Source organism: Anoplopoma fimbria, chromosome 2, assembly GCF_027596085.1.
Source record: "Anoplopoma fimbria isolate UVic2021 breed Golden Eagle Sablefish chromosome 2, Afim_UVic_2022, whole genome shotgun sequence".
NCBI classification, from domain to species: Eukaryota; Metazoa; Chordata; class Actinopteri; order Perciformes; family Anoplopomatidae; genus Anoplopoma; species Anoplopoma fimbria.
Genome location: NC_072450.1, coordinates 15,492,883 through 15,507,217, shown reverse-complemented (window position 1 = coordinate 15,507,217; position 14,335 = coordinate 15,492,883). Strand labels below are relative to the sequence as shown.

General features: G+C 39.1%; 1 protein-coding gene across 1 annotated transcript in view; it reads right to left on the bottom strand.

Annotated features, from left to right (window-relative positions):
- The window catches only part of LOC129105835 (CUB and sushi domain-containing protein 1-like), a 357,039-nt gene that overhangs the window by 54,205 nt on the left and 288,499 nt on the right, over positions 1–14,335 (bottom strand). The window contains exons 34-46 of the mRNA XM_054617046.1: positions 13,618–13,734; positions 13,390–13,503; positions 11,522–11,617; positions 11,157–11,360; positions 10,669–10,793; positions 10,474–10,570; positions 9,398–9,502; positions 5,599–5,717; positions 5,230–5,299; positions 3,443–3,559; positions 2,682–2,891; positions 752–940; positions 78–255 (exon numbers count right to left, since the gene is read on the bottom strand). Of these exons, the coding sequence (XP_054473021.1) occupies positions 78–255; positions 752–940; positions 2,682–2,891; positions 3,443–3,559; positions 5,230–5,299; positions 5,599–5,717; positions 9,398–9,502; positions 10,474–10,570; positions 10,669–10,793; positions 11,157–11,360; positions 11,522–11,617; positions 13,390–13,503; positions 13,618–13,734 (1,741 nt within the window). The remainder of the gene's footprint in view (positions 1–77; positions 256–751; positions 941–2,681; positions 2,892–3,442; positions 3,560–5,229; positions 5,300–5,598; positions 5,718–9,397; positions 9,503–10,473; positions 10,571–10,668; positions 10,794–11,156; positions 11,361–11,521; positions 11,618–13,389; positions 13,504–13,617; positions 13,735–14,335) is intronic.

Here is a 14,335-nt window from a genome sequence, read left to right as displayed (position 1 = left end):
TGTGTGTGTGTGTGTGTGTGTGTGTGTGTGTGTGTGTGTGTGCACTCAAGTTCAAGTGTAAGAGTACCCAAACTTACCAGACAGCGATGTAATCAGTGACAGGCTCTGTCTGCAATAAGGTAAAGTTTATATAAACTCCATGTCCGTGTGGAACAGTGATGAGCCAGCTGCAATCTTGGGAGTTGGGGTATTCATTGGGATACTGAGGTGAATAGATTGTCCCATTTTCAGCGGTGACATTATAGCCGCATGGAGCTGTAAATAGCAGAGTTATGAGATTAGTTATTTGCAAATTTATCACTTTCTTCTGACTTGCCAGACCTGCAAGGAACAACTGTTGAACTGTAGAAAGTAAGGAATATAGTTATTGTCATTATTTGTAGGTGTAGAAGTAGAAGCAGCAATAGTTGTACAGGTAGTAATAAGAGTACTGATTTATAGAGTAAATTATCCTAGTGACACAGGAATTTTTACTTCTACTTACGCTCCTGGCTTGTGATTGGGGTGAAAGATGAGATTCAATTTACTGAAATTTAATTAGGATAACAACATTTTCTAAATGTCCAGATTTTAAATTACCATGGGTACCTGAGGGACAGGGATGTTCTGGGATAAAAATGATACGTATGTGTTATAACTCTGGCTAAACTGGCTAACGTGGGAAGAGTCAATTATCTTTATTCCAATCATGGTGAACACTTTTAACCCAACAAAAATTTGTTGTTATCAAAGAGTAATTGGTTGTTCTTACCCTCACAGCGTGGGAATGGGTGGTTCCACTTCCGGTTGGTCCCATGCAGGCATGTTAGTACTGGGTGTCCGATCAAAACATAACCAGGGTAGCAGTGAAAAGTTACTGATTGGCCAGCGCTGTAGTCACTGTTGATGATGTCACCATTTGGGAAAGGAGAGGGGTCCTGGCAGTTTTGAAGTTGATAGGCTAAAAGAGCGATAAAGAAAAATGAATGCAATTAATTAATTTCAGATTAACTTCACTTTAAGGTTTCAGGAAAATAAAACAAGCTGATCTTTGGCGAACAGGATATACTTAGATTAACAAATACAATGTAGTTGTATTTTACATGTCTAATTATTTATGTTGGAACCAATTATTTTGTTCTGTCCACAACTAATGGACTTTCAGGAGCATTAAAACATCTATTACACACAGAGGCTACAGGGCTACCAAAGTGTAGCAAAGTCAATAGATCTAATCTCATTCTATACTGTTTTCTGGCACATGTATACAGACTGTCTGACAAGTGCAGGATCTAAGATCTAGGAGAGAAGTGCATACAACACAATCAACACGCAGGATGTGTAGAGGAACACCTGGTTGCTGTATGGGTTAAAGCATCCCAAGTCCAGATGAGAGACGCCACAGAGGATGCTTTAGAACTTCAGAACTAAAATCCCATGGGACTCTTAAATAACGACGGGTAAACAAATATTGACAAAACTAACTGGACCTTGTGGAAGTACAGAAGGAACAGAAAAACAAGTGGTGGCAGATGTGGAGGTCCCACGTGAAAGCAGCATCAAGGGGAAGGAATATGAGAGGCTATAGAAATGCCAGGCAGGGAAAAGGAAAATAAAGAGAATATGGTAAATGTAAGCCAAGGGTTGTAAAAGTGGTAGTTGGAGTACTTGCAGCTGTGAAACGACAACCAAGAAGAAGCCATGTCAAGGTGCCATACACTAAAACTGGTAAAACTGGCCTTGAGATTTTATCAGCAGCCTTTGGGTCAAAACATCACTGTGAGGGTATATTATATAGATTTTTTGGCACTTATTCCACTGGGGTTTTGCGGATGAGCACATGGACATTCAGCCTATGGAACCTAATACCTCCAAGGCCTTAAGTAAAGAACCTGGGTTTGTGTCATCGAGTAGTGCAGGGGTGAAAGCATCCACCCAGACTGGAGCACTACCAGCGCTATTATTCAACACAACTTATGTTAGTATCATGAAACTCTGTGTCTAACAAAAAAAAAGCATCAGGTGCAACTTTGTGTGAAGAAACATGTCTATAAAACAATGGAAGTTAGCAAAGCCAAGAGCTGCAGCGTAAGGGGACTTGGTCATTTCAAATTGGGAGAAAAAAGGGAAAGATGATTACGTGCATTTAAATGTGGGTAAGCTTATGTGTAAGTTAGTAAGCCTTGTTCTACTTATGCTGGTGTATAGGCTCACAGTGCATTGCTTGTGTCTTTGAAGTGAAGCACTTAGGGCTACAAGTAAAGCCTGCTGGACAAGATGCCAGTCTCTCAAAGGGGCTTACTAACAATCCATCTCTTTTAATGATGAGAGGAAAGCCACAAGGTTTTTTAAGTCTTTAGCATGACTCATCCGCGGATCAAAGCTCAAAACCTCATAGCAATACGTTTTTTCATCCTACCCTTCATTTCTTGGAGTTGTGAATGCTTTGTAATTTGGCAACTAGGTTTTGGATGTTAATTTATTCAGAATTTTCTTTTTTAAATCATTCAAGCAACCATCTTGTTTTCCCAAACCAAACAGTAGGCTCATTTTGAATACAGGTCTGTTCTTTCAGTGTCCCTTGAAGGGCTGCTTTCAAATGGAAGCACCTGCAGAAACACCTCAGGGTTTGTGGGTGTATGTGTCTGCAGTCATCGCCTTCAAAAACAATGTAAAAAGTCAAAAATCACACGTGAACCCACCCTGATAGGTCAGTTTGAACCCTGGCCTGTTCTGTGAGTGGTCACTGTAGAAGTGGATGATCGTGAGGTGGGTAGTGCTCAGCATCGGTGGTGGGATCTGCGAGCCAGTAAACTGTCCAATAAGAGCAGAGCTGTGCTGTGGACCAGCCCTGACCTCTAGGAAGTCATGGTTGTCTTCAGAAGAGAAGTTTTGAAACTGAATATGGGCTCCTAGAATCAAAACAGAGATTATAATAGACTTTATACAATACACAATAACGATATATCAGATTGCAGATTTTATACGTGATAGGATCTATAATTGCATGCCATGGCTTAAACTTAACAGATCTGTGGAGATTTTTACATTACTTTTAGATTGTGCGTACACTGTAAAGATATGTTGTATGCATAGAGACCAAGTACAGTAAGTTAATGTTATTCCTCACAATTCCCATATTTTTACAATTCTATATTTGGTACTTTTATTTGGTAATCATATTTTAAGAACCTGCACCAAAGATACAACTACAATTTTGTTATTCGACACAATGACGATAAAACTGTCTTGTTGTAATATGAGTATACTATTATCACTTTCTAAAAATGCATACAAAAATATAATAGAAAGTATTCTATCTAAAAGCACACACTGTGTGTCAGCCTTTCAATAAACAATGTGTTGCTACTGTCTAAAAAAGAAGGTCTGTGTTAACCAACTAATAGATGTACTGAAGTCACACATTATTTTAAGGAATGCTCCTCAATCCCGTTATATTTACCATATCCAGTTGGCAGGGTGATTTGCCAGGTGCAGTCCAGGTTGCCAGGGTAGTTGCCAGGGAAACCTGGACTGAGGATGACACCGCTCATCTCAGACAACACCCCACCGCAACGAGCTGACAACACAGGCAGAGTAAAAAGATTGTTAAAACAGGCAATGCATGAGCAATGTACAGCAGAAATGGTCACATTATCCTCTTTGCTTCAACAGAAAGAAGGTTACAGCACAGCAAAAATCAAGCATCAACCATAGGGGTTTTAGCACCGGTTCAGGGGTACAGTGGGATTTGTAGTATTGATATTGAAACTTAGTGGCCACTTTATTAGATAAAGTATACAATGTAATGCATTTTAGTATAAAAGCTCTGCCAAAAATTCTACAATTATAAAGTTTATAATGGTCAGCTTTGTTACTGAGGTCATAGTTAAAGGTGGTGTTGTTCTGAATTATATTGAGAGGTGTTTCTTATTTTTTGTCCTCACTTTCTACATACACTATAAGGAGAAGAGTATTAGAAACACCTCTGTATGACACCAGCAGTAACTATGACCCCAGTGCTGAAACACAGAACTAACCCTGCTCTGACAAAGAAGATTTTTGTGTCACAAAAAGAAAAAGAAAAAAGAAAGAAAAGTACAAGGATCATACAAATAGATTTGTTAGAATGTACAGGTATACCCCAAAAAACTGCTCACTGAGGGTATGATTAATTGAAAATGTTAATCATTAATCATTAATTGATTTTGTGTCAAACAAAGTATATGAGACCAATTGTTAGGAGATGGATATCACGTTTGAATATTCAAATCTAGCCTCTACAGTCACTTGGACCATGCATGCAGAATTTCTCTAAACCCTTAACAACCAATGGTGACAGACATATACTTTGGATCTTATGATACAGTAATATGGTGCACACTTCTATTGACAGAGAGTAGAAATGATTTGTCGACGCAAGTGTCTCTGACTGAAATTTGACACACATTGAAATGAGCTGTGGCAGGGCTGAGTTTAGTTTGTCCTGACACGTCAAGGTTGAGTCTAACTGGAATTGGCTTCCCAGACCTGCTACAAGTTTTCACCAAACACACACATCAATGTAATCAAGGTCCCTTAACTCTATTGCAGAAGTTAGGAAGCCTTGGCTCTCAGCACATGGTACAAAACTCTGTTTATATCCAGCAGGTGTATTGATCCTTAACTGTAAGAACTTGCCTACTTCTACAAATCTTATCAAGGTTATGACATTAAATATACAAATTTAATCATAGTTAAGAACTGCACTTCCTCATTCAGGTATTACTGTTATGTATTCATTTCATGGAGAATAAATATTCCTGTAATATGTTACTTTAATGGATAGAGTGTCATTTTACAAATTATTCAACTGTCAGATTACATCATAGCACTGTTTCAGCAACTAACAAGTCTTTATATAGAAGACATTGTGTTTTACTGACATGCAACTAGTTTCTACTAAAAGATAATATCCATTTTGACTGATTTTGTTTTTTTAACATACATATTGCTATTTGACAGAATTATTTGTGCATCTGAGGATTTAAACACAAATGTAATGCATTGACTTCAAGTACAGATTTTTTATTACCCTCACAATAGACTTTTTTGTTTTAAGATGGAGCTACGCTTACACCTTTAATCTACTGAACGATTCTGTCACTTTGCTGTGCAGAACCTCACACCTGAAGGACATATTTTTTCCCCATTGGATCGATCTTTGATAACCCAATTTAGCCAGCAGAGCAGAGTGTGTGGGTGTGTTACCTATGCATAGAGGAGGTGGGTAATTCCATCGACGCACAGTCCCAGGCATACAGGAAATGTGAGAGTGGCCCTGAAAGAAAAATTGTGTGTGTTTTTTTTAACACAAATCAAAATGCAGCCAATGTGGAAATAACATTTTATTGCATGCTTGCTTATCGTTAATGACTGCAGTCTGTGTCGGTACCCAATTTAGCCTCACAATATTTATTGCTTCTATTAAACAACATTTGAAACATTTTCAGTTATATTAATTCCAGCCAAAACATGTAAAAAAACAGTAGTTAACTATGTACAATCAGTATCTCACCACTTACATATATGTATGAATACATTTGTTAATAGGTGAGTGTGTGTGTCTGTGTTCATTACCTGTAATGTGTACCCAGGTTCACAGGTGAATGCCACCACCTCATTGACCATATATCTGTCTCCTGCTTTAATGCCATTGGCTGGTATCATTGGCTCTGGGCAAGTGGTAAGACCAACAGCTACAAAAAAACAGAAAATAAACACAATGAACGATGTAATTACTTTTATTTATTTTATCATTAAATTTTCTATGTAAGCAGTGCTTGGCTCAAGTGGACTCTGGACAAATAACTTGAGCCAGACGCGATAAAAAATACAGAAACTATGATCATCGCTTCTTTAAGTTCTAGACAGCTAATCCCACATTGCTGTCTTGACCTTAATAATCAAACTTATCACAGCCTACTAAAATAATGTTATTTTACATTGCAATGACAGAAAAACAATTCTCTCTTCTATTCTCTTTCTTATCTTTGCTTCAGGACTTATCAAGAAAAGCTTTTTCATTGTTTTTCCCGTCATTTGTATGTGACCTTTCTCTTGAAATTAAGTAACAGTTTACTTAAAATCTGTACAGAGCACTAGTGAACATCCAACGGGGTAACAGTGAATCTGAGTAAATTGAAGTTGTTAAACTCATAGGAGAATATGACAATATTTAGATGAATCTGATGAAGAACTAATGTGGCAGATTAATTTACAAACGCTCTTAATGTTGTGATTTCTAATACACAAGAGCCTATTAACGAATTGACAGCTAGTATAATAAACAAAAGCTTGAACGTTGTCAGTGTTGACAACAGCCTCTGAAAATGTACTTAAAATATGTGAAGGTAACAAAATGACTTTGGTTGTGTATTCCCAACCCAATAAAGGTTAAACACATCCATAATAAGTTTGACAGCAGCCAGCCCTTCATCAAATAGTTTCAGTAGGGGTGGATCTGTGTGTTCATGTGTGTGCGTCTGCTTGTGTGTTTCACTTGAAAACTTCCGCAGGAGACTGCCCTAGAGCGGTTACCATGGCAACACAGGGGTGGAAGAGGGATAGAGAGTGAAATAAGGGGGGAGAGAGGCATGAATGTTTGTGTGTGTGTGTGTGTGTGTGTGTGTGTCTGCTTGTGTGTCTGGTCTTGTTGGTTCATTATCCACCTTCCTACCAACAAAACGATGTGATCCCACTGAGCTCACACACACACACACACGCCTACACACACACTGACACACACACACACACCTACACACACACACACACACACACACACACACACACACACACACACACACACACACACACACACACACACACACACACACACACACACACACACACACACACAAATCCAGATCCAGGTGGCCTTGCCCAACTGTGCATGACTGAATGTTACATGAGTGTGTGCCTGCTGCGAGGGATGAGGGGGACTTTTATAAGATCGAACTGCGTGGTAAAAGCTGCATGAGTCTGTAACTTGGAGACTCATACACCCATGCGCACACATTGTGTTATTAGGCAGAGCATCAGCAGGCTGTCAGGACAACTGATCAATGAAACTATTCCATTTGGCTGACCATCTCTCTCTCTCACTGTGTGTGTGCTAGCAAACTGCTCCCTCTTTTCCCTGGTTATGACAGAGCAGTGATGCTGTGTAAAATGCTGACAATAACACAAACCATCCCACTAGGGCCACTGGACTACAACTAGACAGTGTCAGCTCTAAAGTCTTACTGACTGGATTTACTATACTTCTGTTTCGCTTTATTTGAGGACAGACAAGGGAGAGAGACGTCTTACTCTACTCTTTAGAGAAAAGGCCCTTTAGTCAGCTTAAAACGATGAGAACATCATCACCACAATCATTCGGGTGTCCTCAGCAGACGATTGCATCCACTTGTACAAGCTACCACATTACTACAAATCTGACAAGGAGGACTTTTATCAGAACAACAGATGTTCGGGTGGTAGTGTTGGTCCTGTCTCTACAGGAAACATAGTGAAAAACAGTAAGTACGGTAAAATATCAGTATGGAACACATATTGTGTCAGAAACAGTTAAACTTTTCTTATACTATTGTCTTGACAATCATTATTGTGAATTTAAGGACCATAAAGTGAAAATCATTAACAAAAGTCTTTTGATTTAATGTTCTATAAGTCATTTTGTAGTTGTACGATTTGCTTTTACAAGAGTCTTTGTAAAGAGAAACCGCATTAGCATGAATAATCATTTTGCAAATAATAACGTTGGTGTCTGTGTTCTTGTCACCTATTGAAAAGGTAAGTTGACCAATGTCGGGAAAACTTTGTGTTTAATGGAAAATTAAAAGCTTACTTTATGACGAGACCTCCTGTTAAGAACCTCTTAGGCAAACTTGGATCAAATTCTGCTACAGATTAAAGTGTTGGCACTCATTTTGAGATACGCAACACCACCATCTGAGTCCTGCATAGCTCTAATGACGGTGAAATGTTCGAGATATATTTTTGAATGTGTTCTTAGAAAATATCACTTCTCAGCAACTTAGTTTCTATGATAACAGTAATCAGCTTGCTTGCTCACTAGCATTATAAAACAGGATGTAGTGTTTTGGTCAGACATTGACCTACAAGTACGCTCAGATACACTGATGTATTACACATAGTGGCAAACAGACCAAGGACATAAACGACCTGATTAGACTGAATATGATTTGAATTCTCCCTGATTCTGGCTTCAAGTTGGGTGTTGGTTACAAAGCAGGACCCATAAAGATAGCAAAAGGAAGTTCCAAAAAGCCCCAAAAGACTACGACCTGCACTGCTCTCAACTTAATAATATATGTGTTGCAAGCCTGAGCATAATAAATGCTGAAACATTAAAATAGTGAGTGGCTTGACGAGATGGCAACCTCCCAAAAACCAAGATGGCAACGGACAAAATCCCGAGGCTTCAGAACGGCAGTCCACAGACAAGTGAGTGACATCACCCTGACTACGTCCATTTTTTATATAAAGTCTACGGGTTGACCCATAAAGAGTACCATTTTCATCTGAGGTTTATTTAGAAATGGTACAGGAAGTTTAAATGCGAAAAGAGTCACACAAAGATCTGGAACATCCAGTAATAAAAGCCCCACTTAAAAGATGAGAGTGACCGCAATGAAATAGACATGACTAAAAGAGACCTTTCTTCCAGGCTCTCTTTATAAGTGAATGTGTGTTGATATGTGCACTCACCTTCACACACACACACACACACACACCAATACACACAAATAAAGGTGCGTGCAAACACACACTGATGCTCTCACACAAACTCACAAAAGGGGACATGTTCATTGATCTAGAAGTGATTCTAAGCTAAAACAACTACAAAGGACTGAAAAGCACAACCATGCCCTGACAGGTGTGTATGTGTGGAAATGCATGATGTTAATATCCATGTCTATACCTTTGTCTGTCTACACATTTTAGTGTGTATGTGCCTTTTTTTGGACTTATGTGCATGTATGACACAAGCAAAAGCACTTGTGTATGTGTTTGTAAGTGTCTGAGTCTATGTGTTTCCCTCTAGGTGTGTGTTCTGTGTGTGTGTGCTCCAATTTGAGTCTCAGTCAGTGTGTGTATGCTTTGGGCAGTACCAGTTCAGGTCACTGACTCTTGTTATTTCATGTTGAAGTTTGGGCTGCAACGATGTGTGTGTTTGTGTGTGTGCTCAAGTGTACGTGTGTGTCTGCAGGTATGTGAGTATTTGTGGAATCTTGTGAGAAGGCACCCAATATTCACTACTTAGTTGTTCCACCTCAGCAGTATAATCTTTTGAAAAAATATCAGTCTTCGATTTCTAGCTATCTGTCTGTATATAAATCCAGCTTTAACTTACTCTTGTATTCTAGGTGAAAACCTGCTGCCACCACACTGATGTCACTCTGAAAGTGCAGAAGGAGCTGATTGGATGTTGAGTTGAGGAGGGCGGGAGCAGTTGTTCCTGTAAAAACAGAGATAAATATAAGACAGAATATAAAAACATAGCATAAACGTTTGTGTTACATAACACTGGGCATACATGGGGAAATTATGTTAAAATTGATGATGATGCTATTTCAGCAAGCAAGATTTTGACCATTAGTATTGTTTGAATCCCAAGACCAGCAGGGAAATGATGTGTAGAGAAGGTGAAGGACCCCTGGCCCTCTGTGGACAGCTAGCATTTTGGTGTCCTTATGTGAAGCAACCCTCATCTGCCCCAGTGAAGCTGCTCAGAGGCCAACATCAGATCACTGTGGTTATAGTGGGCAGCACCCCGGTGTGCTTTCTTGAGAAGGGCACACAATCACTTGTGTAGGTGTGTGCGTGTGCGTGCATGTGATGCCCTATGGGCGGCATGTTTTATGCGTGATAGGTGTGTGACAAGTATGTGCTTGGGGCAGGTCACAGGGGAAACTCCGCTGGGAATTTGTGAAAGGTTAGATCATTCTTTATCCCTCCCTGTCTTCTTCCTCTCCTTCTTTTTTTCTTCCATCCTTCACTCACCCTTGCAGTGAAACTCCCCCTTCCTCCATACCTCTCTACCTTTAACTGACTACCTGGAAAACAGATGAATTCAAAGTCTTTTCTGACATTTATGATTTATTCAAGATATAGTTCATGTTGTTTTGGTATTACAACTCATCCATCATACATCTCCGGTGTATTCTGCATGTGTGTGTATCTATATTTTAAGACTGTCGTATCTTATTCATCATAGATCTTGTGTGATCTTGTGTGTGTGTGTGTGTGTGTGTGTGTGTGTGTGTGTGTGTGTGTGTGTGTGTGTGTATCCATAGTTAGGAGTTGTCATATCTCATCCATCATAGATCTCTGGAGTGTTTGTGTGCATGAGTGTCTGGGCACAAGTTTGTGTGTTTGTTTGTGTGTGTGTGTGTGTGTGTGTGTGTGTGTGTGATCATATTGTCATACCAGAAAATGACCCTAATTTAGGAGCTGTCATGTCTCCTCCATCGTAGATCTCCAGAGAGTCCCAGTTGTGCTCAGTAGCAAACGTCATCACCTGGATCTAAATAAGAAACAATGAAAATAAATGAACATAAAAAACTCAGTTTATGTGCGTCTTCTATATTACATATTTATTCATAAGTGTATAGATATCTGTACCTGTATCCCAGCCCCTTCACTGACATGGATCCTCCACAGACAGTTGAGACTGTTTGGGTAGGGTTCAGGATAGCCAGGAGACAGTATTGTACCGCGTCGTTCAGTCAAATTGCCACTGCAGGGAACTAGAATGGTGACATAAAATATGAATTGATTGGCAAAGTGTATTAACTAAATAGCTAACAGATAAGACAGGTCATTGGAATATTGCTCTGCATGCCCTGGGACCATAGGGTGTACAAAATTACCACTACAGGGAGCCAGAGAGAGAAAATATGATAAACATTATTTATAGTATAAACTGAGGTGACAGTTGAAGCTGTTTGCAAAAGGTCTGCTCTCAGCAGAGAGAGATTTCTAGCAGGCATGCATTTAGTTTGTTAGAATCAATGTCAAAATCCCAGTACTGGATGATTAAAAAAAAGGACTGATTTCTTACTTTATATGTTGGTACATGCTATATTAATTTTAGGCTCGGTCAGCCATACCTAAACAGGTTGGTGTTGTTGCATTCCACTGTGCCAGGGCACCTGGCACGGCCTGGCACCAGATAGCACTGGATCCTTTCAGTAGATACCCTGGACTGCACTCGAACCGAACCACAGAGCCAGCTGAGAACTCTGAACCGATTCGCCTTCCGTACCGAGGCTCTGGCACTGAACTGCACTGACTGTCACTGGTGCGGGGCACAGCTACAAAGATGATGGTAATGAAATAAAATGAAAAGAAGGAGATGCACCTTAGAAATATAGTTATCAGTAAAGAGACTCTCACGTTGAAGTTGAATTCAATGCAACTAACTGTGTGAGAGTGTATGTATGTAAAAGAAGGAGACAAACAGATTGAGAGTTACCTTGGTAGACGAAGTGAAAGCCTCTAGCTGATTGGCCACTCTTAGCATTGAACCGCAACATGATCTGATTTGAAGTTGCCAGTGGCAACGTCTCTCCTTGGACAAACAATTAGACAACGAATGAATGAATATTAATGAAAAAAAACTTAACAGCAATTGTTGTTGTTTTTTTCTCTTTTTTGCAGACAATTGTGACACAACATTACACACATACAATTATATATGAACACAAACATATAGAGCCAGTTTCACAGATAGTCATAACCATACATTTAACTCTACTGCTTTATATTCAAGTAGAGGTTTCTCCCCTATCACTCGTAAAATGTGGTCCCTCATAAGAATGCAAGAATAAACACACACACACACACACACACACATACAACCAATTCACAGCCTCATACACAGATTTATATTCGCACACACATACACAAACAAACAAAGTAACAATGATAAATGAGAAAAACACGGTCTGGTGTGGCTGACATTTAGAACCATCATTAGCTGTGTCGGGATGTGTGTGTATGTGTAAGTGTGGTATGCGTGTATGTGTGTTAATATGTTTGTGTGTCAGGATAATCAGTCAGTTAGTTGGAACATAGTGCTACAAAGCTGTTTGCCTGTGTGTATGCACGTGTATGTGTGCGTGTGTGATAGGGTAATGATGCGGCTAACATTATTTTGTAAAGCCTGGTGTGTTTCATTCTTTGCTGCCAGTTTTAGCCAAAAGGGGAACTTCCGACCCAAATTAACTTTAAGGAATAAACCACCCATTCTACATTACATAAACTGGCCTCTTTCCTTTGAACTAACTTAGATGGATAGTATATGGAAGGAAAGAATTTGCATAATGTGCAGCTACATTTAGCCAAACAACAACTGTCAAATCCTCCTAGTTAATATTGTGTTGAAATAAGACCAGTCATCCCCTTCATAAAGTAAAGAGAATAGAAAAAGAAACATGTGCACCTTAGTGTGAAAATTGAAAAATAATGCTCTAGGAAACTATCATATCTATCCAGATATCTTTGTGTTTCCTCTCTTTTGATTGATATTTTAATCATCATACTCTACGGTACCCCATAATTGTAATGGCAGTTGCTGCCCGTTTTTGTAACAGCTCATAATTCTAGAAGCACACAACTAAATACATATTACAAAGAAAACATTTTAAAATCCATGATTTCTCCAGAAAGAAACAAAATGTCAATTCAAGTGGGATTCCCCTGCAGCATGCCCCCTGGTCATGACACACAACAGAAGAACATGTAACTCTGAGGTAATGAGAGCACATTTTGCCAACAACTATGTTATCAATATTTCTTCACATTTCATTCTTTATGTCATCTTTATAGGTTTTGTCTCATCTCTGAATCTCGATTCATGCTGTGTGTTGACTCAAAATGTTGCCAAGCTGGGATGACTGAAACTTAGAGGATAAGGAAACCCATGGAGGATTGTGTTAAGGAGTATCAGTGCTACTCTATATTGTAGGACCCCAGTGAGACGCTTTCCACTGCTGATTTCTTCTTGTAAAGATAACCCGTAATGGATTTTCACCAAATACATCACTGTCAAATAAATTGTGATAACGACCACTGGTGCTGTGTTATAGAGCACCTAAGTGCTGCTTTCTCACAAACAATTTTGTTATTTTTCTCTTTCAAAGATATGCTAAGGATCACAAACAAAAGTAAAGTGGGAAAAATCAAAACATTACAGCTGAATGGCAGATTTATAAAAATAAAGTATTGTTCTAACTCACAAAAAATTATGAAAGCAGTCATTACTTTTAATGAAGCGTGACCCAATAGCATTCCTTTAACTGTAACACATTTGACACTAAAGTCGGCTAATAGCAGACTCACCTGAATGTGACCCAGCCAGGGAGCTGAGCAATCGAGAATTCTCATTGGCTCCATCGAACAGCTCCACAGAGTCATTCATTGCTGTCTGGAAAACAGCAAACTGACCAAATACCACTGAAGAAGATGAAGAGGCAAGAAGACAAAAGTATATATAAATTTGCCTTTTTGATGGTGATTCAAATACAAATCTATTCTAAGAATGTATGGTGTGATCATTTATGAATTTACCAAACTGTGTGGACACAGTGATGTAGTAGGAGCAGGTCTGTCTTGTAGTGTAGTTTAGAGGATAGTTTGGAGACAAAACAACTCCTTCAGATCCACCATACTGTCCTCCGCATGGAGCTATAGAAAGACAGAGAAAATGAATTTCATAATTTTAGGTTCTGTTTACTTGGTTTTAACAGTGCATATTTTCCAAAAAGAGAGACCAAATAATTTTGCAACTTCAGACACACTCCGTGCTTAATGACATGCATGTCATTCATCAAACAGATTGACCAGTCTGGAAATGCACTCTGCCTGTTTATCAAGGAGCATCTTCTGTGAATTCAGCCCTCTCTTCTTAATGCTTATGCATTTTGGGAAGGACTATGTAAATGGCAGGATGATATACATGCAGATCTACTGCACTTCATGTTCACACAATTTGCAAGAGCCATGTGTGGGTAATAATTCACCTTTAAAGAGCCCATGCAACTTTGTGCAGATGGGTTAATAGAAAGTTTCAATGGGAAGAGAGAGAGTTTATTTAACCCACAATATATTCTGTAGAAATCTCAACACACAAAGCGTATACACAGCAACTTAAAGATGTGCAGGGGAGCTGCACTGAACTACATACAAAATAAAAATCAGCTTTTGAGAAATAAAAAGAAAGCAGAATATTGACACAATATGGCAAAATTTCTATCACTAAATAGGTCACCTTACAGACTTGACGTCA